General features: G+C 40.8%; 1 protein-coding gene across 3 annotated transcripts in view; it reads right to left on the bottom strand.

Annotated features, from left to right (window-relative positions):
* Positions 1–2,499: 2,499 nt before the first annotated feature.
* Positions 2,500–23,979, bottom strand: part of TAFA4 (TAFA chemokine like family member 4) — a 69,520-nt gene continuing 48,040 nt past the window's right edge. For 2 of the 3 annotated variants that reach the window (XM_038149302.1, XM_038149301.1), the window contains exons 4-6: positions 10,653–10,808; positions 7,433–7,516; positions 2,500–4,508 (exon numbers count right to left, since the gene is read on the bottom strand). In XM_038149302.1, coding sequence (XP_038005230.1) covers positions 4,255–4,508; positions 7,433–7,516; positions 10,653–10,808 — 494 coding nt within the window. In that variant the 3' untranslated portion in view covers positions 2,500–4,254. Of the gene's footprint in view, positions 4,509–7,391; positions 7,517–10,652; positions 10,809–23,979 lie in introns of all 3 variants that reach the window. The other variant, XM_038149304.1, reaches the window with a different exon arrangement.

The following is a 23,979-nucleotide window of genomic DNA, read 5'->3' as shown; positions in this document are numbered from 1 at the left end:
TCACAGGCTTGAGCCTCCACATTCAGAGCAGCCTGTAGTGATTTTTCTGGCAACATTTCACTGACTATCATTCTGCATAAATGATTGTAATAACAATATGCTACCAATAAAACATGCTACCAAAACTGCTCTTCTTTTGAGTGCATGTGATTTCTAGGTATTAATGGGAATGTCACACTCATACACACAGAGCACAGCAGAAATGCCCCTGAAGTGGTTTTACTCAATTTCTCCTTGTGGGTGACTTTGTCCTTATAACCACAATAAAGCTGTGGCACTTTATAAAATGCAAAAGGTCTCCTGAAGTTGGCACATGCTGTTATTCTAACCCCCATTTGTGAAATTTCATCCAAATTAGAAAAATCTGGTAACTGAGACACATTCACACAGTGGAGCTCTAGACTCTAAAGTACAAGCTGTTAACTCTGCCCAGGCACTTTTTTGTTTGTCTTTTTAAGTAACTTTAACAGCAAAAGACATAAAGGAAATTATTTGGAGATATGCTGCTTATTCATCAAGGCAAAGTCATCATTTGGAAAAAAAGCTCCAAGTTTTATCATTGTTTAGTTAATCCTGCTCTTGAAAATGAGATTCTGAAACTCAAAGGTAACTGAAGTGAAAAGCAGTACATAGTTCGTATTTTCAGGTGTAGGATTCTCATTTCCAGGCAGTGAGAATTCCTGCAGCCTTAACCTTCAAAAAAACCACCCTCCTGAACATAACCTATATATTCCAAATTCCAAGGTGAGCACATCCATTCTGAGTTTGTCCAGAATTATTACCCCAATGCATTGCTGAGAGACACTGTGCTTCAAAAAGCAGTTCTTTAAATGACATTTCTACGGTTTAGAGGTACTAATTTATCCCAAATATTTGTTACAGGATCATCTCTATCTCAAAAGATATAGAAGCATCTATTGTTATGACAGAAGTCTTCACTGTTCTCTTACCTCAGGGTCTTTTCAGTCTGCAAGCAAACTGTGAGTCTTCACAGCCATTTTCTATTGTTGTAGGTTTGTTATAAACTAACCCTTGAGAAAATTTACAGCAAGTGTAAAAAATTTATCCACTCTCTTTAGATCCAGATTTGAACAAAAATCCTTGAAGATAAGACTCAGAGGTACATGGAAAATGGAAAAAATCTATCATGAATTTAACAGAGTTGTGGGATGCAAGGGAAACCTTGAAGGGACTTATATTATGATAATTTAATTTCTAGATAAATAAAATGCCATATATCTAGTTTAATCTATATATTCAAGCATTTATTTTGATACCACAGATATTTCCTTATCTAGCTGGAAAAGACAAGGATGGTGGTAAGGAATGGCTGAGGAGTGAACAGTGGCACTTCCTGCTCAAAGCAAGACAGGATGGAGCTGGAGCTCCTCACCAGTCAGTCCTGGCAATCTTCAACACTCCCAAAAACCAGCAATAGCAGATGCCAAATAAAGCACATAAGTCTTTGTTCAAAAATATTCACCAAAATGGCAAGGAGGGCTACAAAGACAGGCAGAGGGGAGAAAAAAGGCCATGAAGAAGCTGCAGTTATCTTATGCCTACTCAAATGTCACCTGGAGGAAAGGAAAGGCATCAGGGTCATCCTGATGAGGGACAAAAAGAACCCAGTTAAGAAATAATATAAAGGTGTAATCAGGATATGAATCAGCTCAGCTTGGATATTAAATATCATCAGAGAAGTGAGTGTCTGCAATAATCTTTGTTTGAAACTGCATGGAAAGACATTGCCACTTTTAGAGCAAGAGGGTCATCCTCTGAACCAGGACAGGAGAGTGTCTGTCCAAACAAAACCCTGGGTGTGATGACCCACAGGATTTAGTCTCCAGAAGCTCAACAGTGGGAGCAGCCTGAGGCTGCAAAGAGACAGTGAGGATTGCTGCTTACGAAAACTGCTCTTCTAGAACCAGCAGTGAAACACAAACTGTTCCAGAGAGCACACCAAGGGTCTGAGGCACGGATCTCTTCCACTGACAGAGCAGCTGGCACAGATTTAATTCTGCTGCCTCTCAGCAGAAGGGCAGAGCTGGTGTCAGATGCCAGACAACAGCATTGGGAGCAGCAGCAACGCTCCAAAAAGAGAGGCAGGCACACATCACAGCGCCCGTGCAACGAGTCAGAAAAGGCTGTAAATCGACCCAAGATCCCCTTGAACAAAGCTTCTTCAGGAATATAAAATCTCTGCCATGGCCTGGGCTTCTAGGAAGGCAAGTCATTCATTTGGGCCATATTTCACTATCCCATGCTACCAAATTTACATTGTAGTTTTCCCCCTTCCTCAGTGACAGCAAAGGGACCTTCCAGGGGGCCATTTCAGGGCATGTGACATGCTGCACCCCTTTGGGGTAGGACTGAATTAGAGAAGTTCTGGTTTTGTTCTCAATTCCACCACAAATCCACTGTATGACCACTGAAAAGTAACATGTTTTCTTCATATTTATCTTCAAAAATAGACAACTTTTCTCTAAAACTCTTTTTTTTCCCACCTAGAACATCTCAGCAATGGTTTTAACTAAACATCGCCATAGAACACTTTCCAAAAGAGATAAATAAATTCCAGTTACAGGTCAATACTGTACAAATAGCAAATGAAATAGATCTTCCCTGATGACACCATGAATATATATGCAGACAAACAATAGAAATAGTAAAGGTAATTTTAAAATTTAATCAGAAAAACAAAACAATGGAAAAATATTGGGAATGTAGAGCTCATTGGGGCAAGCAGAGTCTATTAACTGTTCAGCTGTCCAAGCACAGAGCAGAAAATCTCTTGTTTGTTTGTCACTGAGTACAATGACCACTATGATCCCAGCTGTAATCATACACACAATTGAAAGTGACCTAAACCAAGGAAATCAAAACCAAAAAAACACAGGGCCAGATCCTTCCACCCCTGACTCTGGTGGAATTAACTGGCTGAATGCTCCCACTCACTCCAGCAAATCAGAAGTTGATAATTATGAGCCTGAACAGCTTCCCACTGCTGATGGGATCTTTCCCATACACTAGAGAGCTTATGCACAATGACTTACATTAGTACTAGACAGCTTTTTTTTTTTTCCACCTTTCAGTCTATATAAAAATTGGATGTGCATTGTTACCCCAATATTTACATAAAGCATAACAATGACTTCTGTCTCTGGGTCACCAGCAGTTCATCTGCACCACTGCACTCCAGACTGCTGCAATGTCAGGGGGAGCAGACTGGCTGCAGCTTCACCTCTGCCCTCTATTCTATTTATGAAGACTGATGACAAAAAAACTCTAACAGGCAAATAAGGAAAAGAGCATGAAATGCATCTACAATAATAGGGAACAATTATGTGTCTCAAAATGTAACCACTTGGAAATTCAGTCTGTCAAGGAACTGGACATTTAATTATTATAATCATTCTAAACAAGAACTAATTGAAACTGAAGATTCACTTTTATCTAGAATTTTGCTTATGAATTTTAAGTATGTTACCTATTAGGATATAACCAAAGCAATGAAAATCCAAACAAATTACTCCCCTTCCAGTGAGACTTCCTTATGCAGTACAAGCCTGCTCTCCTTTTTTTTGAGGCATCTCCATGAATATTTCTAGCTAATGGCTAAATTCTTTTCCATATCTAGATTCAAAGAGGCAAGGAATATGTATACTTTGCTATTCCCCTAGAGAATGGATTTATTTTAGGACAAGAAAAACTATGCCTGCTTTCAAATTTTATCTCTTCCTCATGCTTTCCTGCCACCACTTATCAATGTAAAGGTTAAACTACCTAGACCTACATCTAAGGAAATAAATCTAATTGCACAGCTACAACCAAAGTTTGCCCTACAATAATTGCTACTAATTCTATAAGTTCCATCTTTTCACCTTCAGACCACCTTGATAGGTACTAAATTACAGTTGAAAATACACTAAGACATAATTTTCTAACACAGTCCCATCAATTCACTGGGATCAGCTTTGTATTTTTATGCTGTACTGTATGCAAGAAACACCTCAGACAAATCCATAGAATCACATAGGTTGAAAATACCTTGAGATCATCTGTACCAGTTCTAATGTCAGCATTTTCTTTCTATGATCCCTTAAGTTACATTCATGACCTAAACTCATTTAAAACAATTTTACATATCTTTGTGTCATTAGGAAAGTCTTATCCTTGGTGCACCACAAGAAGCTCAGGAGTGTTCTTCCACAATTTTCAGCCAGGTCTCAGGTCCTTGGGAATCCAAGGTGCATTTCAGGTAGAACCAAATCTCCCTGTTTTTTCTTGTGAGATTGTGATGTACCACTGAGTAGCAAAATCCAGGTTCAGAAACTGCAGCCACAGTTGAAAGGAGAAGTCCTGTCCTTTTCCCAACTCCTTTGCAAGTTCAAAGGGTGAAGTCAATAACAGCGTGACAAAAAAGGGTCTCTGTGTAAGAGCCAAGGAACAGTTCCACGTGCCATAGTTCTGGGAGCGCCCCTCAGGTTCAGCCTTTGCTACCGTGTTACCTACAAGAGAAGAGGAAAGAGTTACTCACACAGAATTGACCAAAAAAAGGATGATATCCAATGCATTGTTACTGCAAAAGAACTGTACACACAAACAGACAATGAATGAACTTGCTCCAGCCACACCTCTATACCACACAGAGAGGCAGAATCTCTATAGAAATGTTAATTACGTGTTATTTGATAGCATGAGGGGGATTTGCAGATAAAGAAATAGCAATTCACCACTAAATTTGCCACAAACATCTCCTGGACATCTCCTGTTTTACTTTGCTTCATGTCATTCCCAACACCAATGCCTCCAGCACAAGTGTAGGATTTCCATCCCAAAGGGCCATTCATGCAAACTGCTGCCCATTCCCAGGGATCCATCCTATGGGAGGGAATCAGGGACCAGGCAGCACATGGGAATAAATTGTTCTTGCAGCAGAAATCTCCCCCAGCCAGCAGAACTCCCACAGGACCCTGGAGGGGCTGCAGTTTGCATGAAGCTGCACAGTGAGGAGGGGTCCTGCTGGATTTCCTGTCCTGGAAATGGATGAGAACAGGCAGCTGGAAGGAGGAAAGCTTTGTCAGCTCTGCTCTGCAGTGTCTACACGTGTCACAAAACTAAACAGACACTCAGCATAGAGTTTTTATTTCCTTCCCTAAGGGAAATGATGGAAGATGCAAATTCCTCAGCTTTGCACATTTTAACGGTCCCACTCAGACACTAACTATTCATCTAAATACTGAGTCGTGTCAGCAGTCTCCTCTGCTTCAAATATTTTAGTTACACTATTTTTACTTATTTTCATGGAATGAAAAGATAGAGGACTTAAAGTTGATTAAATGACATTTCTTCTTTCAGTGTATAATTAACCTGTGGAAGCCACTGTCCCACGTAGCACGGATCCCAGGTCTTAAAAGCTTTAAAAATTGATTACAAATTTAAATGGTAATGAGATCATCTCTGGTGCATAACACAGAAAAAAAATTAGTATGGAATGGATCTCAACTATTGTGTTTTAGACACTAGGGAGCTATTAAATTGGAAAAAAATCATGGATACATATGCTTTCTGTAATTGTCCCAAAGGGTTTTGCTGTGTCTGATTTGAGCATCCCATTGCTGAGGCTGACAGGTGGCTGAACAGTCTGGGCTATGGGTCTGACAGTTCAAATAGCCCTCTTTGTGTAAAATTTTAATAACGTTCCTAAGAAATATTTTGTTTCTTGATCTGAGACAAATCTTTGGTTCATTTTCAAAATAAAAATATAAGTTATGCCATACTTTCCTTTTCCCTGTGACAAGGGAACTTGTCTTTCCATTTTGGTTTCCTTACAGCTGTCCAGGGGAAGGAAGAGGCAGCTGCATGATGAGGATCTGACACCTCAGACATCAGTGCCAACATAAAAGTCTTTGCACTGTCTCCCACCCCTCCAGTATCTGTCCAAGGCATCAAGGATAATTAGCCCTCACTCAAAGGATAATTAACCTGACTCACTCTTCTCCAATAAAGTCCTTTTGCTATAAACTGCCAGCTCTCTTCTGCTATGTCCAGAGATGAAGTTGTCTTGTACAATACTAGAACTCCTGATTCACCAGTCTCACCCTTCAGCGTGATGCTACAATGCCACTCCTTATCTACAAATGAGTTAAAAATCAGCTCTAGGAAAAAAACTGAAAGGCTGAGGGTGATCTTGATTTGCAGTAACTGAGTCCCAGTTCTCCACATTGATCCCAGAGTTTGCAGGCCAAATTCCAGGTGCAGTGTCCACCACAGGAGATCAGCAGGACCCAGGCATGCTATAGACTACATCTTTGGCACTTGATAAACATCATTGGCCATAGAACCATAGAAAGGTTTGGGTTGAAGAGGTTCTCCTAGTTCCAGCCCCTCTGCCATGAGCAGGGATGCCACTCTTCTGTGCCACGTCTATAAACTCCTCTGTGCAATGTCTATAGACCACCAGTGCCACACCACAGCTGCCCAAAACATCCCATTTCCCCTCATCCATCCAGAAATCAGTGCAGTTTTCACTCCTCAGAGCAGCCTGTACTAAACAACATTTGGTGACAGCACTGCTTATTAACTCAGACTGTAACCTAATGAAGAACATTCTTTCCCAGCTAGAAGAGGCTGTAAAGGGAAAAGCTGAGCATATGTCTCTCCTTGCTATTGCCTGCTAAAGACTCCTGGTTTATGATGTATTTAGACATGCAGTTTGCTGTGACTTGCTGAACTTCAATGCACTGAACTCATTTTAAATTGCCAAGCAGACAGAGGACATCATATTTTCCCTCCATTAATTAAGAAATAAGATGACATAGCAAAGGTTTGGTTTAAAAAAAAAAATCAGGCCAGCTACAGGGTGGTCTGTAATTAGAAATATTCTGAACCAGCCTGATTTCCAGTGGTGCTCAGTGTGGCACAATGTCATCAGTGCAGGTTCCCAACAACTCCCAAGCCAGACTGGTACCTTCAAAAGGTAAGAGGCTGACCAGCACAGGAATCTAAGTTTAGGTGACAGTGGTAAAGGCTGACCAGCACAGGAATCCAAGTTTAGGTGACAGTGGTAAAGATCTTGGATCCCTGTACTCAGTCTGCAAATTGAAGAATTGGTTCTGGAACATTATTATCCCTCTAGCATTGAGAAGAACAAAACACTTTCTTTGTCTCACTGCAGACTGAATCAGGACCATTTTCAGTGTGGCTGCAGGAGTGAAGGGACTGCAGGAGTGAAGTTCTGACCTAATATTTCCTCTCTGAGAGCAGCTACATTAATCACAGCTTTCCAAAACTTTGAGAAGGCCAAGGCTGGTGCTCACACCCATAGACACAATGCAATAGGAGCAATAAGCAGACTGGCATCTTTAAATATAGGTGATCTCTGTACTTGCCTTTGTGGTTTTGACTTTATTTCCACTGCTGCAAGACCAACCTGAATAGTCTGGTAGTACTTTACAGTCCTCTCCATCCAAACAGGGGTTCATGTGACACCACCACTTCTGCAGGACAATGGAAGCTAGGAAAAAAAGAAGCAGGAAAGAGAAACAATATCTTTTTTGCCACCCTTGTTTTATTGCAGGGAGGTTGTCTGTGCCATGTTCAATTAGTTGATTTCAAAAGGTAAAATCAACAATTCCTGGTTTAACAGTGAATTACATAGAGTGTGTTTGAGGTAAAAAAGTGACTAAACACTTCACCAGCTCTCAGAAGGGTAAATGCCATGTGCAAATGGTAGAGGCAGGCACCACCAGAGACTGATTCCAACATTTGAATTGACCTCTGGAAGTGCCTTTCCATCTCCACAGACTACAAAAATGACTTGTCTCCTTCATTTGCATGCTTCAGTCAAGTATCTGCTGCAAGGGGGAATGAAGCTGAGGCTTCTTGTTTAACCCATACCTGCACAGGGGAGACTGGACAGAGAAATGCCAGTTTCTTCCTTCACTGGGTGAGAAAATAGAATTGCACAGGGAGGTAAACCCCAGAGATGTGTCAGCAAATATTGCAGGTAAGAATGGAGAAACCTCTGGCAAGCACTAGAATATCGACTAAAAATCCATTTGCAGTCGCACTGCCACTTCTGCAATATGTTTTGGAAGGCTGCAGTTGTACACCTTAACTGGGCAAATTTATTAATTTTCTACCCTTAAGCCAATTTCTATTAAGACCATGCCTATTATTTTTAGAAATGTAGTCATGACCTTATAAACCCGCTGTTAACAACAGCATAAACACCTGCAGGCATTTCTCAGTTTTGCATTGTTCATGGCACTCATCAAATCCCAGAAAATTGTTATGAAATATATCAGTACACAATCCTACATAATCTATATTGGATTTCAAAATAAAACATGGCTTAAGATGTGGATTCAGCTAGTCTGCATTATGCTACTATGTGCACAAGCTATTGAATCACATGCCTTAAAAGATAACACATTCAGAAGAGATGAACAAAAATAATGGAGTCTACTTCTGGTAAAGCACTTTTTTTCCCTTTTAATTTCAAGACATATTTGTTCTTCTGCAACCTTTAAATTGGGGTGTCAAGCAGGCAAGCTGACATCAGGATATTGCTGAAATGTTCATTCAATTACTTTTGTTTTGCACTTTTACTGAAAAGCGTTATGAAAAAAAATGTTTGGCTTTTATAAACTAATCTTTCAGTCTTATAACATCACAAAATAAATGTATGAACTTTCACCACTCATCTGGGTCTCAGATAATTTGCATTGATACTGACTGGCTGTGGACATCAGATTATGGACAAAAAAATATGGGTGAAATCTGAGTGAGCTTCCTGGGAGGTGAGAGATCATTTCTGATAAGGGCAGCAAAGGTGGAGTGAAAAACACCCAGAGAAGGTGGCAGCACCCAACAGGGCTTGGGGCACAGAGAAAAACACAAAACAAGGGGGTGTGGAGTGGAAGGAGGCACCATGATCCTTCCTGGAGGAGTGGCAAGCCACAGGTCTGCTGGGGCAAGCGGGGCCGGGTGAATTGAGGTGGGAACACCAGGGACCAACCACAGCAGTGGCCAACAGCAGAGAATTGCTGCCCTATTGCAAATTATCACCCCTGCTGGATAAGATCTGTAGTTCAATGAAAATTAAGAAAAGCTACAATCCAGTTGCTCTATAAATTTTTTTTTGTTTTTGTTTTGTTGGAAAAATATGTGTATGCTTCCCTTTAAACTCAGAGCAAGTTAAACAAGCCTGCACTCAGGACAAAGGTGCTGGGAAAAGCCTCTAAATGTCTGTATCAGCCTGTAGTATGCAAATTTAAAACTCAAACAGTTTCTTGCTTTCACAGTGTAGGAGTCTACTGAAGGGTATGTACAGAGTGGGAGAAAACACATCAGATCCTGAGGCTGAAGAAAGAGAGTTTCAGCTTCTGTGCTGCAGCAACTCACTCTAGTCCCAGATGCTGGCAAAAATAAGCAAAGCCTGCTAGAGCATTACCCTAAGGAGTGAGGGGGAATCAAAGGCTTCCACTTGAAAAGTCAAAATCTTCATAATATTTTGTTGCACTTAATTGCAACTATACTCGAATAAAAAAACAGCTGGTAAATTCCTTCAGCAACTGTTAGCTGAATCAAGCTTCTGCAGTATTTATATATTTTTTGCCATGGAATGATAGTGTCACCTTTGCGGTCTAAGTGAGTTTAAAATAAGGCCTGACTTCTATTTGCTATATGCAAAAGTATTTCTGCTATTTGATGTCACCTAAAAATGCAGAAGACACTTCTGATGTAACAGGAAAACTCCCTAAGAAAATGCACTGCTAAACTTAACTGCATTGCTGAATTATAAAGCATAAAAACACTAGGCATCTACATTTTTTTTAAAAATCTAATTTTTAAAAATGTCTGTTTTGACAGCTTCTTAATAGGTTAAAAAAAATCAAAAAAACAGATTCACATGTTTACATGGAACATAGATTTACATAGAACATGTTTACATTCACGTAGAACATAGAGTTCTATGTCTGACACTAAATATTTCTGAATATTAGATTAGAATTGGACCTTGAAGCTTTTTGTTTTATGTTTAAGTGAATTGGTTGCAATTTTATGTGCAAAATAATAAAAACAGGATCTTGCTTATGACTTAATGAAATGAGGGATTTTGATAACTTTAAGATTAAAAAAAGTCTGTCTTGGAGTAAATTTACTTAACAAGAGCAGCAACCTCTACAAAAAATAGGCACATTAAATGGTGAAATACTGATCTAGAGAAAAGCTCTCCATGTCAGATGTCCCAGCACCATCTGTATTCTCAGTCTTAGGGCTGCATTTATTATCCAGTGAATTTTGAGCCAAGCTACTAAGTATTAAGACATCTGGAAGAGTTAATATAATAAGCTTGAATTTCTTGGCTTATGCTGCCTTCAAACTAGTTTTAGGGGAGAATTCTTCTGTGGAAAAAAAAATTAAGAAGTTTTATTGGCACAGACATGAAATGGACCAGCACATATATTAAGAGGATTAATTACACCAAGATTTATGCACAGGCTCATTATCGTCACCGCGCAGAGATGTTTCCGAAATTAACAAAAGGAAGGATTACGCTTTTTGAGGCAGTGGGGAGTCAGACATCAAGGAGAATAAACTCCTGCAACAATCCGAAGGAGCCAGGGGTGGGCAGAGGCTCTCACCTTCCACGCAGGAGGGCTGGGCCCGCGTGGTGCCGGCCACCTGGCCCGGGAAGCAGGAGCACTTCACGGTCTGCGAGCGCTCCTCGATGCGGTTCTTGTTGCAGCACCGGTGCACGGCCACCACCTCACACGTGCCTTGCTTCACTTGGTGCTGGCCTAACAATTCCAGGGGTAAGGGATGGAGGGGAAAAAAAAACACATCAGTGCCTGTGAGAAACAACGGGTCGCTTTGAGAATCTAAAAAGGTTTATTAAACCTTGACAGAAATACAACGAAAGGACTATCTAAGGGAAAAGTCGCAGTGCTGGGAACTGCCTCTCCAAGTTGATTTTTCTCCTCCCTTTCTCTTCCTTGCTCCTGCCTTCACATCTCACCTCACTGCTCCTTGCAGCTGATCATTTTCCTCCACTGCCAAACTTCCTCTCCATCCTGCCTAAACCTCCTCTCAAACTCCACTTCACAAGCCCCTCAGCTCCTTGCATAAGCCATTTCCATGTCCTCACTTTCCTGAGCAGCCTTCAAGTGCTTCATCTTGCATTTGTCTTGTTTTATTTAGAGTAGAGCCTTGGATGGCTCTTATCTGTGTTTGTAAAGCACCTTGTAAATTAACAGCACTACAGAGCAGGGTGAGTTATTTCATAAGAGAGCGAGACAGAGAGACAACACTGAGAATAACAAAAATAGTCACCATCAAAGCAGCACAAAGTATGAGAAGAGAGACAGCCCAGATATTGGTGTAGGTGTGGCTGATATCAAAGGCACAGAGAAGAAATGCAGGGGGAAGGCAGAGAACTCTCCACAAACAAACAATCCTCCAAGTGCCAAACCTGAGAGCTATCCTGCTTCCTCCTCCTCACTCCGTGTTTGCCCTGTCTGGAGGTTTTTGTTTGGATATTTTGGGTTGGGTTGGTTTTTCACAGTATCTCCTGCTAACTAACATCAGGCACACCTTTGCAAATGAAATTTTCCTGAGGGATAAAGATCACTGTAATTTTGTGCAGAAAATGTTATGACTTGATTAGGTGTGAAACCCTAAATTCAAAAAGAGTTAGCAATGCAATTTAGGCTTCTATGGGGGTTCTTAAAAAAAAAAAAAAAGGTATTAAATACATATATATAACTTTTTTAAAAGTTGGCTTGGCAGTGTTCCTTGCTGTGTATGTTTTGGTTTCACAAGTATTTCAAGCACAACTGAAATACTTGTGAAAGCACTTGACTGCCTGAATTTTGTTGCCAAATTTGTATTCATAACAACTTCAATGGACAAGAAACTATGCATATTCAATCTTGGAGTGGAAATGTGGTGTTCTACTTGAGCACTCAACTTTTTAAAAAACTATATATACACAGAGCTTTTTGGGGTTTTTTCCTTTTTTTCCCTGAGGACAAAGCTACATTACTTTTAAGCAAAATGTGCTACAGTAGAAAAATGTATAAGGTATTTTACAGCAAGTTAGCAAAATGCTGAAGACAACATAAAAGTACCTTACAGAGCCACTGTAATAAGTTTATTGGCAGATTCTGACTTTTCATGCAAGTACCTAATAATAAACATGGAAAAAATGAAAACAGCTACTAGTCAGGAGGACAGCAGCTTCTCTGTAAGTCAACATGGAAAAAACACAAAAGAGAAAGCAAATTTGCCACTTTATCCCAAAGTATTGTTCCTCAAAATACTTGACATGACAATGTTTGGAGAAAAGGTGGCAAAAGTTCTGACAGAAAAGATTTTGCAAAATGAGATTGTTATTTAAGAGAGGTTGTTAATTTATTTATTAAATAAATTTAATATTTACTTCATTACCTGTTTTCTAGTGCTACAGCCTGAATCAAAACTCTTTGAAGTAAGCATGAGAAAATTTCCATTGGTTTCCTACAGTGCCCACTGTGGTGGTCCTGCATTCACTGGAATCAACAGCAGAGTTTTTATTCACTTCAGGAGAGCAAGGTCAGAATCTGCTTGGTCTCTTGAGAATGAGATTTTATAAAGGAAGCAATAAAAAGCAAAAATTTTGAGCTGCTCAGGCCACATATTTGTGTTTGCCTTGTATCTCATCTGAAAAACCAAGTGGCCAGGTCTTGTCCTTAAGCAAAGTCATAATTCACCAGATATCAGATGCTGAGATAAGAGAAGCCTTTTTTTCCAGAAGGTACATCATAAGGATGGACAAGATCCAGCTCTAAGGATCAATATGTAGCTACAAGGATGTCTATTTTCCACCTCAAATCCTGCTTCCTTTAGGTGAACACTCCTGTTAAGCCAATACCAAAGGAAATCAAACATGCTGGCCCTGAGCATACAGCCCCAAAAACCTGGGGCTGTCTTTCAATTATCTTGTTTGACTTTTGAAGCAGTGGCAGTGGTGCCCTGAAGTGCCAGGAGTCAACAGACACACTGCTGTTTGCAGAAGCTGAGATTAAGATACCTCCTGAAAGCAGCCCTTGGTTTAGGAGCTGTTTTACTGTCACATTCCTGTTTGGCAGCTCCACAAGCAGGCAAGGGAAGGTGTCCCCTCTTCATCTCCTGGCAGGAGTGGGATGCCAGGTTTGAAAACACCACTGCCACACAAGGGAAGGCAGCACTCCCCTCCCTCACCCCTCATGCACAGCTCTTATGGAGTACAGCACTAAAAAGCCCCAGACATCTGCATGCATCATTTGCATTAATTGGATTGCCCTTGTAATAGTCTTTCCCCTCCTACACGCTCACATCGATATTTCCTCCTGCTTGTTCACACACATCCTGACACTTTTTATGCTGTTGAGCACCATATGAATTTCTCCTTAATATTCAGACACATCTGTGAGCAGGTGCTGAACAAATGCTGAGGGTTAAAGTGGTGCCTTTCAGTCCTGTTTTTTGCCAGTGCTCAGAAATCTAGAGGATAAACATTCGTTTGCAGAGTGGCTTTCACATTTAAGAAAATTCACAGAAAATCTTAACCAACCCTAAGTCAATCTATTCCTCCCTAGATCTACTGAAACCTGTTGTATCTGCATTCAGCTCCTCAAAAGCAGCAAAAAGAAAGAATATAAGAATTCTCTCCTGCATGTTTTAATATTCATCTTGCACTAAATAAATCTTCACCTCGGGTTTAAAGTACACTTAACATGCAGCTGAGATTATACTGACAGAAACACTCAAGAAATGCCTTAAAATATTTTATAATTGATGGATTCTCTGGAAGCCAAGTCATTAGAAGAGCAGGGAGTGAAGAGTTTTCAAAATGTTAAGATCACAGTAAATGAATTCTATGCTGGACACATCAGGAAAGCCATTTCAGGGAGAAATGCAGTGAGAGGGAGGGAGAAAAGCTGTGGAGAGCAAAGCCCATAAATTCAGAGCTCATCACCTGTAAACCTACTCAGATCTGTGACTTCAGGGCTGTCGGTATTTGGGGTTGAAATTTGGTTACATCTTCCCTTTTAAATAAGAAAATTTCCAGAGGGAGGAACATTTTATCTGCAGCACCACCACAGCAAGGTCTCTGTCACAGAGCACCTTCTGCACTCTGGAGGGAGAGCATGGGCCAGCCAGGCACAGAGCAGGACAGGGGGTGGGTGTTGAAAACCACACAGCTCTGCGTTTCCTCTCATCGGCAGTTTGGCATGTGTCTTGCTATCCATATCCTGATTTCTTTACAGCTTTTCTTCCCCAGAAACACCAGTGCTACTCTGGTTCACTAAGGACACTTTCTCTGTCTCCCAGTTCAGGGCACAGACACGGTGGGACAGGGCTCCCTGATGGAAGCAACTCCAGGATTCTCCCTGCTGTGAATTTTGCTGCCTTCCATGATGAGATATCTACAGATAACAGCAGCCCTCAGGTGCCCAGGTCTAGAATGCTTCTTAATGACCTCAAGAAGTGGCCAAATGAAGGTTCTGTGACCATTTACTCGTCATCTGTTGGATTTTTATCCCAGAAGAATGTGCTGTGTAGAGCTGCAAGGCAGCCCCAGGATTTCAGAGAACACAGACATCTCTGAAGAACAAGAAAGCACAAACCAGCAAGTTATTGGACTTGGACATTACAAGCCAACACAAGTGTTGTGAGTAGAGATGACTCAATAATCCCTACTGAACTGTTTATTCTCAGTGCTAGTCTTAGTATTCTCAGAATAATTCTTAGTACTTTTTTTCAACAAACATATTTGACAAGACCTTATTTTCACTTTCTTCATAGAAGTCAGAGGCCAGATACCAATTAATACTTCTAAAACTCTTTGAAATACTCAAAAGAAAAGAGGGAAATACAATTATTGTTAATAAAATATCAAACATGGTAGTGATGCACTTCAAAACCACAGGGAGCATATCAAAGAAAGAAGGAAGCTTTCAGAAGGTTGCTAACCAATTCTGTCCACATGCATTTCATCTCTGTGACTAATTCTGATCACTCCCAGGGAGTGCTGTCTCAATGCAATATACATGCAGGCAGCACTCCTCTACCAGAAATCCTGAACAAACGCCTCTTTCTTCTCATTTCTTGGCCAAGAAACACAAGGAAAAGACAAATTTAAAGGGAGTTTTTATCTCTGTTTCATAATCTGCCACCTCTGATGAAGAGAGCTACTATGCTGTGGAGAGCAGCAAATCTGGAGTAGGATGAGCCCAGCTCAGCACATTCCTCAGAAAGCCTCAAAAGCAGCAAGCTTGGTCTGCACAAAATCAACTGCATCATTTATTTAAAGGGTAAGAGGGTGCATGTCAATAGGAGGATGAACAGCTATGGAACTAAATATTGCAGACAACATTAAGAGAAACAAATGAGTTTAGAAGTCAGCACTGATGCTGTTTGGAAGAGGAAAGCACTTTAAGAAGCTTGGTGCCAGTTCATCATCTGCCTTCATCTCATGCTGGCTTTTGCTTACAAATACATGAGCATGGGAAGCACACACCAGAAGGCAAATATTGTTAGAAAAACACAAACATTAGAGAAAATAACACTTGCTATTTTTCATGTTCTGTGCCAAACATATTTACAAGAACCAATCCAGCTCACAGGGCAGGGTTTTTCCAGGGGTAAAAGTGGAAAAGGGTTGTTTCTAAAGATGACGACTCTTCTCAAGAATAGAAGCTAAAAGTCACTTGGAAAGTAAAATTTACACACCATATTAGAGGCTGAGAACATCAGCAGAGCTTTTTCTCTACTACCATTCCATCAGCTACTGGATTTTTTTCATAATTTCACATTCATGTCACAAGGTTCTATCTTAGATGCTCTCCTCCTTCAAGGGTATACAGCACAGATACATGTTTACACACACACTTTCTCAGAAATTGTCTCTGAATATACAAATCAGTTCAGTTCCACTTTTAAAGTTCAATCTTTTCACTTATGGGCAGTAAGGGAGTGCTCAGAGATAGTCCAGAACTGCCCCAAAAGCCCAGTTCAGCTGTTCTAAGAATAAATAGACAAGAAATATCTTCCCATAATTTGCCATGATAGTAGGCAACGATGTTACACACAAAAAAATCAAACAAAACCAAAAAAAAAGGAAAAAAGAATCCTGTTTGCTAACCATTACTCACAATCCTCAAATACACTGCAGGATTGTGGTTCCTAGTGCTAACATCTGTAAGAAAAAAGCAGGTGAAGCTACAGCCATTTTATAGATGTAGGAATAGAGGATGGAGCTTCCACAATGTGCAGATTTCAAACCAAAGAGTTTTTCTCACCATTTATAAAGTTACAGGTTTTGTTCTCATCAAGACATTTGTGCTTTTTTCCTTGTGGAAACCAGCAGTGTGGTATGTGCAAAATCACAATCAAGATTTTAACTGGGGAATCAGGGAAGCAGCCCTGAGCCACTTTAACTTGTTTCAGGTGAGAAGTAACACGTGGGGTAAAAAAGCAAACAACTCTCAAAACAAGCACCTAAGTAGAAAGAAACACCAGGGGTACAGTGGGTGTACCTCTATATTAGAAAATAGGTGAGTGACCTCAAACCCTGCTAATGAGACCCAAAGAGTTAATGAAATCATAACCCTTCAGAGCAGGTGAGGAAGCTGCTGACACAGCTGGAGAGAATCATGTAACACAGTGAATTCTGTGCTGAGTGTCAGAGGTCACATCCATATGGAGATTAAAGTCCCCTGGAATAAGTAGCACAGGTGACCTTAGATCAGACACAAGCACGGAGACTTCTCCAAGGGATGAAGCATTAAATCTGAGTGGTCAATAAATCAAAACAGCTGAGAAGGTGCTGGAAATGCAGAAGGGAGGAGGGAAAAACTGCTGCAAATGGGAAGGTGGATGAAGGGTGACCTGGAAGCAAAAACAAATTAAAACATGAGTGTCTCTATCTGCCAGGGGGCCCGCTGAAGTCGATCAATGAGGACCTCTGCCTTTCAGCTGGGCACCAATATCCATCTGCTTCAAGCACACACATCACTTGTACAGACAAAATCCAAGACTTCAAACCTCATAAGGCACTTCAGAGTAAAGCAGTGTTAATAATTTCCTAAGGGCAGCTTCCTGCTGTGGGGCTATTTTAGGTGAGGCAGAGGAGAAAATGCAAAGGAAAGATTTGGTTTTCAATCATAACTTGGAGCAAATGAGCAACATTGTGCTCTCTAATACAGAAGAATTTCCCAGGTGTCCCATTAACATTCACTCCAACTATTACACGTGGACCACTATTTTTCTCTCATTTGTTCCTTCCTTCACAAATTTATCATGAGAGAAGAGAAAGAGAATGAAACCAGCTCCCTGGAGAGATTTCTGCTTGCCTGAAGAAAGCAGGTACACACACAACCATGCAGGCCAGGCTTATGGTTACTCGCCACTTTGTAAGCAAAAATTTAATTTTCTGCCTCAAGTGAGAGCTTATTTCCTCTTACAAAAGGGTTGTTCTTGCCACAGGAAGGCAAAAATAGCACATTTGGGACCACAAACTGAGAAAGGCAGTCCCATCCACATCAATAATGAAGCCATCCTGCCCCAGGTGTCACTAACACAGCCCTTGCAGGCACCAGGAGCTCACTGCTATTTGCAGTTCCTCTCCACACCCAGTCTCAGGGCTGTGCTTGTGGTCTCAGAGCAGCTTATTGCTCCTCATCTATGGCATGACAGAAGTTCATTTAATAATATCATAATCTTTAAAAAATTAAAAAAAAAAAAAACAAGAACAAAAACCAAAAAATCCAAACGTTTTAAGTCTGTCTCATGCATGCAACAAAATATATTTTGAGGATTAAGCCTTGTGCCTTTCTGAGCATTCCTCCAGCACCTGAAATATCTAATGATCATTTCAGGCTTACTTGTGTAAAACAAACATTTGTAATCTACTAAATACCAGAGGTATTTTTAACCCAGTTCAAGGTCGTCCATCAGAAAAGAATGATATTTGTTTAGAGAATATGAAACACTAATTGTCGTCTAAGTCATTAGGCTCTGCAGATTAAGCAAATGGAAGCTGCCAGAAAACAAAGTAGATGTTTGCGGGGAAAAGCATTCTCTTCATTTCAAGTGAAAATTGAATCTTTATTCTCATGTCCAAATAGAATCAGTAAAACTGGGGAGAGCAAGCATGGAAACATGTTCTGTACTCCATTTCACTGCTCAAACCAGCTCACACCTACAAGGCATAAAGAACTTCTGCTTTTCTGGGGTTTATTTTTATAATGCAAAGGTATACTTCCCTCCTCAAATTACTTTGATGGGACTATAAAATAATTGGACTTTGCCTGAATTTGATAGTTAAAGTAGGCAAATGAATAATTATTCGTTAATTAACCCTCATTTGGCAATCTGTTGCAGAAAGATCTAGACATAACTGTTATCATTAAAAGGTGTGGTTTATGAAACACTTCTGCTTGTCCTGTTTGAGGACAGGACATTTAAAAGGACAATTTAAAAGATAGGCTGTGAATCCCTCCTTCTGCTAATTGCTCTGTGTTTATTAAAATCATAGAGCAGCATTTATTGCCACTGGAAGAACTGTCTTTTGAAGAAACCAGAACCAGCAGATAAGACTGAATTTGAATGATAAATTTCACTGCAGAAGTGGGATGGAGTTTTCCTGTGATAGGCAAATCAGGCAAATGGGATTCTGAGGAATGTTACAAGCAATCAGACCAGTTGATGCACTGGGCAGCAGGCCACCAGCTCCTCAGCTGCTCTTTAATCCCTGGGAAAAGCCCTATGTCTTGATCACCACTGATTAATTATCTTCAAAGTTTGCCTCATTTTATATCAGGTTTTACACAGCTGTAATGATTACCTTGGGTTTATCTGATGGAATAGACAAGGAAAGCATCACGGCAGTCCAAATATAAAATCCAGCTTCCAGTTAAGCAGTAACAGGTCATAAAACTAAATTGAACAAATGCATTTTTAACTCTGAGTGGCATGAGGACTTCTAAGTGGTTTCAGTATAGACTCTGTCCAGCCTGGCTGAACAGTTAATTGTACTTAGATTGTTTTAACTGCTAGGTCCAGAAGTGCAAAGCATAAGTGAGGTTTCTAGAATGTCAACAGACATTTTTTTAGTCAACACTTATGAAATATGGGGGATTTTCTTACATGAAAAAAACCCCACTGCAGACTGCCCTCCACTTCATGCTGCAGTGTAACAGACACACAATAAAATATAATCACACTGAAATAAAGGGAGAATCAACCTGATAACTGTTTCCCATAGGCCCACATTTAAACTCCTGACCCCAACTTACACTGCTAATGACAGAATAATAATCTAAAGGTCAGAATTCAGAAGTTGTCAGGGTCTGTACATTTCCTATTTTGTACTGACGACTCTCTGTCAAAGCATCACCATTAATACTTTTTCTTTTCAAGATTCTGCAGCTCTCTTGAGCCTCTCAACTTTCACTTTTTAATCTTCTTTACCTAAGAATAAAGGTGCAAAAATTTTAACATTCCAATTGCAGGCTATAACCCAAGAAAATCCCAGAAAGGTGCAGTTCAAAGGCCTCCAGATGTGGAGATCTCTGCTCAGTGACTGGGCAGGCACAAGTGGGTGCTGCCACAACACACCAACTCTGCTGATCTCTCACCTTATTTTCTCCATGCCATTTATATTATCAACCCTATTATTTTATGCAGCAAAAAGTTGATTTTTGAAGTCAGTGTACAGCTAGTTCTACAGAAATTTAGCTTTTGTCATTTGGCAACTAGCAACAATCAAGACATTTCACCCAGGCTTAAAATGTGAATAACTACAAAAAGGCTGCTTGAGTCAGTAAAGACAGAGTGTTAACAGACTCTTCTCAGAAATGAAAGAACTACTACTTAAAACATTATTTTTTTTGTTCCATGCATCCCATTCTAAGTACCCAAGAATCCAGCTCTTCTTCCATTCTTCTTAAAATTGACAGTCCTTGACAATTATTAAGAAGATTTTCCATTTTAATTAAGCCGTTCAGCTTGAAGTGAAAAGTTAAAACACAACTTTATAATGGCACAGAAGCCACCATATCCTGTAATATGTACCACAGGAACAAACTGGAGAGCAGCATCAAAAAGCTTCCTCCCAACCATGTCACAGCTTTGACAGAAAGGGACCACAACTCTGGGAGAAAGTCTGAGAGTTTGATCCTTGAATCAAACTCAATCCTCACTGCCGTCCCCCAAAGGACTAAGAGAGCTCTTGACTCTTGCAGGTTATTGTCTTAGGAAGAGGGGTTTTGACCATGAGATGGAAATTTGCCCCCCAATAACTGAGCACATTTCCTTTGTGATGCAGCAGATGCAATAATAGCATTTCCCTGTGCCTGTAGGAAACCAGACAGACACTGGCTTAGCTCCAGGACACTTAACAAAGCATATTTGGATTAGAAGCTCAGAGGAGTTAGAATTGAGGGGGAAGTCTCAAATTCCCAAGGGCTTTTAAATGTCCCGTTCTTATGTTGGCAATGAAATCTATTTGAAATAACAGCAATTAGATGTTTAACTAGCAGGAGGACACTTGGATGTTCTTCTTGATGTTGGCCAGGAAGAAAGCAAACCATGCATATAATTCTGAAAAGGAGATTTACTTCATTCACCACAGAAGAGAGGGATTGCTCTTTTTAGCAGGAACACTTGTCACAATTGGGCAAGTTGCAGAACCAATGTAGTGAAATTGTCCCTTGAAAGTATCCCAGCCAGCTTGTCAGATTTGACAAAGTTGCATTCTTACCAGAAAACAACAGGCTTCCTCACCTGGGGAATTTTCCCTTGGCCCTAATAAGACTATCAGCAAATGCAGAGATGAATTAGAATAGTCATTAAGGAGACAGAGCATAAAAAATGAGCCACAGGAAAGGTCAGAGCAACGAGGGTGAATGAAGAAGAGCACGTGCCCTGTCACCACCGCTGCAGATGTGAAGGAAACAACCAAGGGAGAGAAGCAGATGTTCCTGTTAAAGCTGTGCAAATTTCATGGCTGCTTTCAAGGATAATGGAGCAGCCATAGGTGGCAGGAGAGGACATGTCATTACCTTCTGCAGTGCTGGTGAGGCTCCCCCAAGAGCCATTGACTTTAACAGCAATGCTCCACCATCTCCTGTCTGAGGAAGTTAAAGGTGACCTGGCACAGTTGTCATTAGTTTCACTCTTGCCACAAGGATGGTGTTCTAAATAAAGCAGTTGGGTTTTCCTCTTGAAGTCCGCATATTGAAAAGGGGAAACCATTACCAGGTTTCTTCTGATGGCATTCTCAAAAAAAAATTCAACCCACAGTTTATGCAGAGATTTTCTACCCTTAAAAATTGTGTTGACTTTAACTCAAGAGAAAACAGTTTCTGCCAGTGTGGTTGGCTTTTCTTTCTCAAAACACACATTGCCTTGCAATGTAAATTGTCAGAACAGTAGACAGCTTTGAAAAGCCATGGACATTGTGAGATTATATTCAGTGTCCTTTTGATACTTCCTTCAACTCAGTGTGTCAGCAGGGGCAGGGTGGGAAGCAGCCTTTGTTTGCAACAGCTGTTCCTACAGAGCAGCAGCAGCTCCATAAAGGCACATTCCTCTGCAAGACCCCTTGCTTGAAGGTCCTGAGAAGCCAAGAAAAGGTCAGTTTAATCTGTAGTGAATGCCAGCAGCAGGAGACAGTGAGAGCTGAGTTTGTGCCACTGTCTGTAATGAGCTGCCAGGTGCTCCCCAGCCCTGTACAGCACACTCCCTGGATAGCCCATGGAAAAAGACTTCCCTTCCATTCACACCTGCTCAACTCCTGTTATTTTCAAAGCTTCTCAGGACGCTGTGTGGGGTTGGACAGCCTCTCTCACACTGTTCGCTGAGCCTTTAAATGTGAACTTCTAGCAGTCTTTGCTTTAAACACGAACTGCTGTCCTGCCTCCTGCTGCTGGGCTCCCTCCAGTGCCCACGCCAGAGCTCTCGTGTCCAGCAGCATCATCACTGCCCAGCAGGCAGCTCCCCGCAGCAGGCACCTGCCCAGAATCACATTAATCTCCCTCAGTCAGCACAATCCAACTACACAGCAGAAATTCTGTCTCCTATCTGGATAAGAGGGAAGGAGACAGCCAGAGAGAAAACCACAGCCACGGCAATTTTTCTTCAGTGAATTTGTACTTATCAACAGCCCCGAGAGCTCCAGCTCACTGCAAACCAAGCGCCTGTCTGAGGGCACTTCCCAACTGCAGCAGGCAGATCTGGCTTAGGAACAACCTTGAGGTGAAAGACTCTATATCTCATCACCAATCCATTAGGACTTCTTGATCCTATGTGATTGCATCTTGTAATTATTTGCAAGTGCCTCTTTTGAGCACAAGAAATTACAAGGTTTTTTTATATCCACCTTCAGAACATGTAAACCTGACCGGTTGAGATTAAACAATATAATTAACAGGTTGGTTTCTGCACTACCACTTATCTGAGGAGAACTCAATTGTCAGCACACTGACAGTCCTGGCTAGCCCAGTTTAATTCTACCTTGGCAAACAGAACTTTCAAGGAAAAAAACTCACCCACTTGAACTGCCATGACTTTTCTTTAATGAAATAGTCTGAGTCTTGTAATGCAAAAATACCTACATTTCTGCATTTAATAAAAATATTAATTTTGCTTAATAAATATTTTTTAAAATTTATTGTTAGGGGACAGGCATGGTGGTGTTCAACATGACAATGCAGAAATAGAATGGCTTTTCAAAAATCTTTTGTTATTTTGTATGTGATTAAGTGCCTCCAAGATTTCTGTTTAAATACTTCTAACAAAGTCATTTGTCCTGAATTACAGGTGAAATATGTAATAATTTTAATTGCAGTCTCCAACAAATTGCTTCTGAGAATGCAAAAATGGCAGTACAGAATCTAAGGTAAAATTTCCCCTCTATTTTTGGGCAAAGGCTAAGGGAGAGACAAAAAAATGTGGAAGACTTAAAAGATTCTAAAATGTGTATAAAAAACTTACTGGGTTTAAAACAGGAAAATACAGCAAAAGATACATTCCACTGTGAATCAGTGGCTATGATAAGGCAGGATACATCTAGAATGAATCTTTTAAATCATTCTGAAATCAGTGGCAGATGGCCTGAGGTTATCATAAATATGTACACTTTGGAAGTAGCCTTAGCTGAGAAGGGATCCGGCTTCAGCAACAAAACCCCACAAGAGCTCACTTACAAACAAGAAAACAGGTTTCTCACTATCCTGTTCCAAGCACTCTGTGTTCTGTGTGGCTGCAAAATGATGATTTCTCTTTAATCACAATTCAAAGCTACACAGCAAACCAGACCAACGAGCTGACAATAAATGTGTTCATAATTTGACCTGGCCATGTATAGAGTGTTCCTAACTCCAAGTTATACAAAGCACTGCTTCACAAGGCTCAGCACCAGAGAGAATGAGACCCCCAGATATTAGAAACATATGACTCTTCACTTAGAATGTCCTACTTTTACCTGAAGGAAATTTCCCATGCAAGTTTCCTGAAAAAGCAGGAGAGCACCAGAAACCACATCCAGGGCCAGCACCCCCAGTTTGACATGGGGTGAGGAAATTGCACATTTCAGCATCACCTGTTCCTCAGAGGCTCTTAACTCTCACACATCCTAGAGACAAGAGCTGGACAACTGAGCCATCACAAAGATGTGATTCCCCCAGGCACCAGGACAACTCCAAGGAAAGGAACATCCACATGAGAGTCCAGGTATCAGGACAACTCCAAGGGAGGGAACATCCACGGGAGTGTCCCTGAGCCAAACATTCTGCACTGGTGGCGGGTGGGACAGTGGAAGAAAAGTGTGATAATCTTAAAATCATGGAATCATAGGCTTGGATTAGAAGGGACCTGGAAAATCAGTTCCAGCCTGTCTGCCATGGGCAGGGACTCCTTTCTCCAGACCAGGTTGCTCCAAGCCCC

Source organism: Motacilla alba, chromosome 12 (genome assembly GCF_015832195.1).
Source record: "Motacilla alba alba isolate MOTALB_02 chromosome 12, Motacilla_alba_V1.0_pri, whole genome shotgun sequence".
In the NCBI taxonomy this organism is placed as follows: Eukaryota; Metazoa; Chordata; class Aves; order Passeriformes; family Motacillidae; genus Motacilla; species Motacilla alba.
This window is presented reverse-complemented; position numbering and strand designations above follow the sequence as displayed.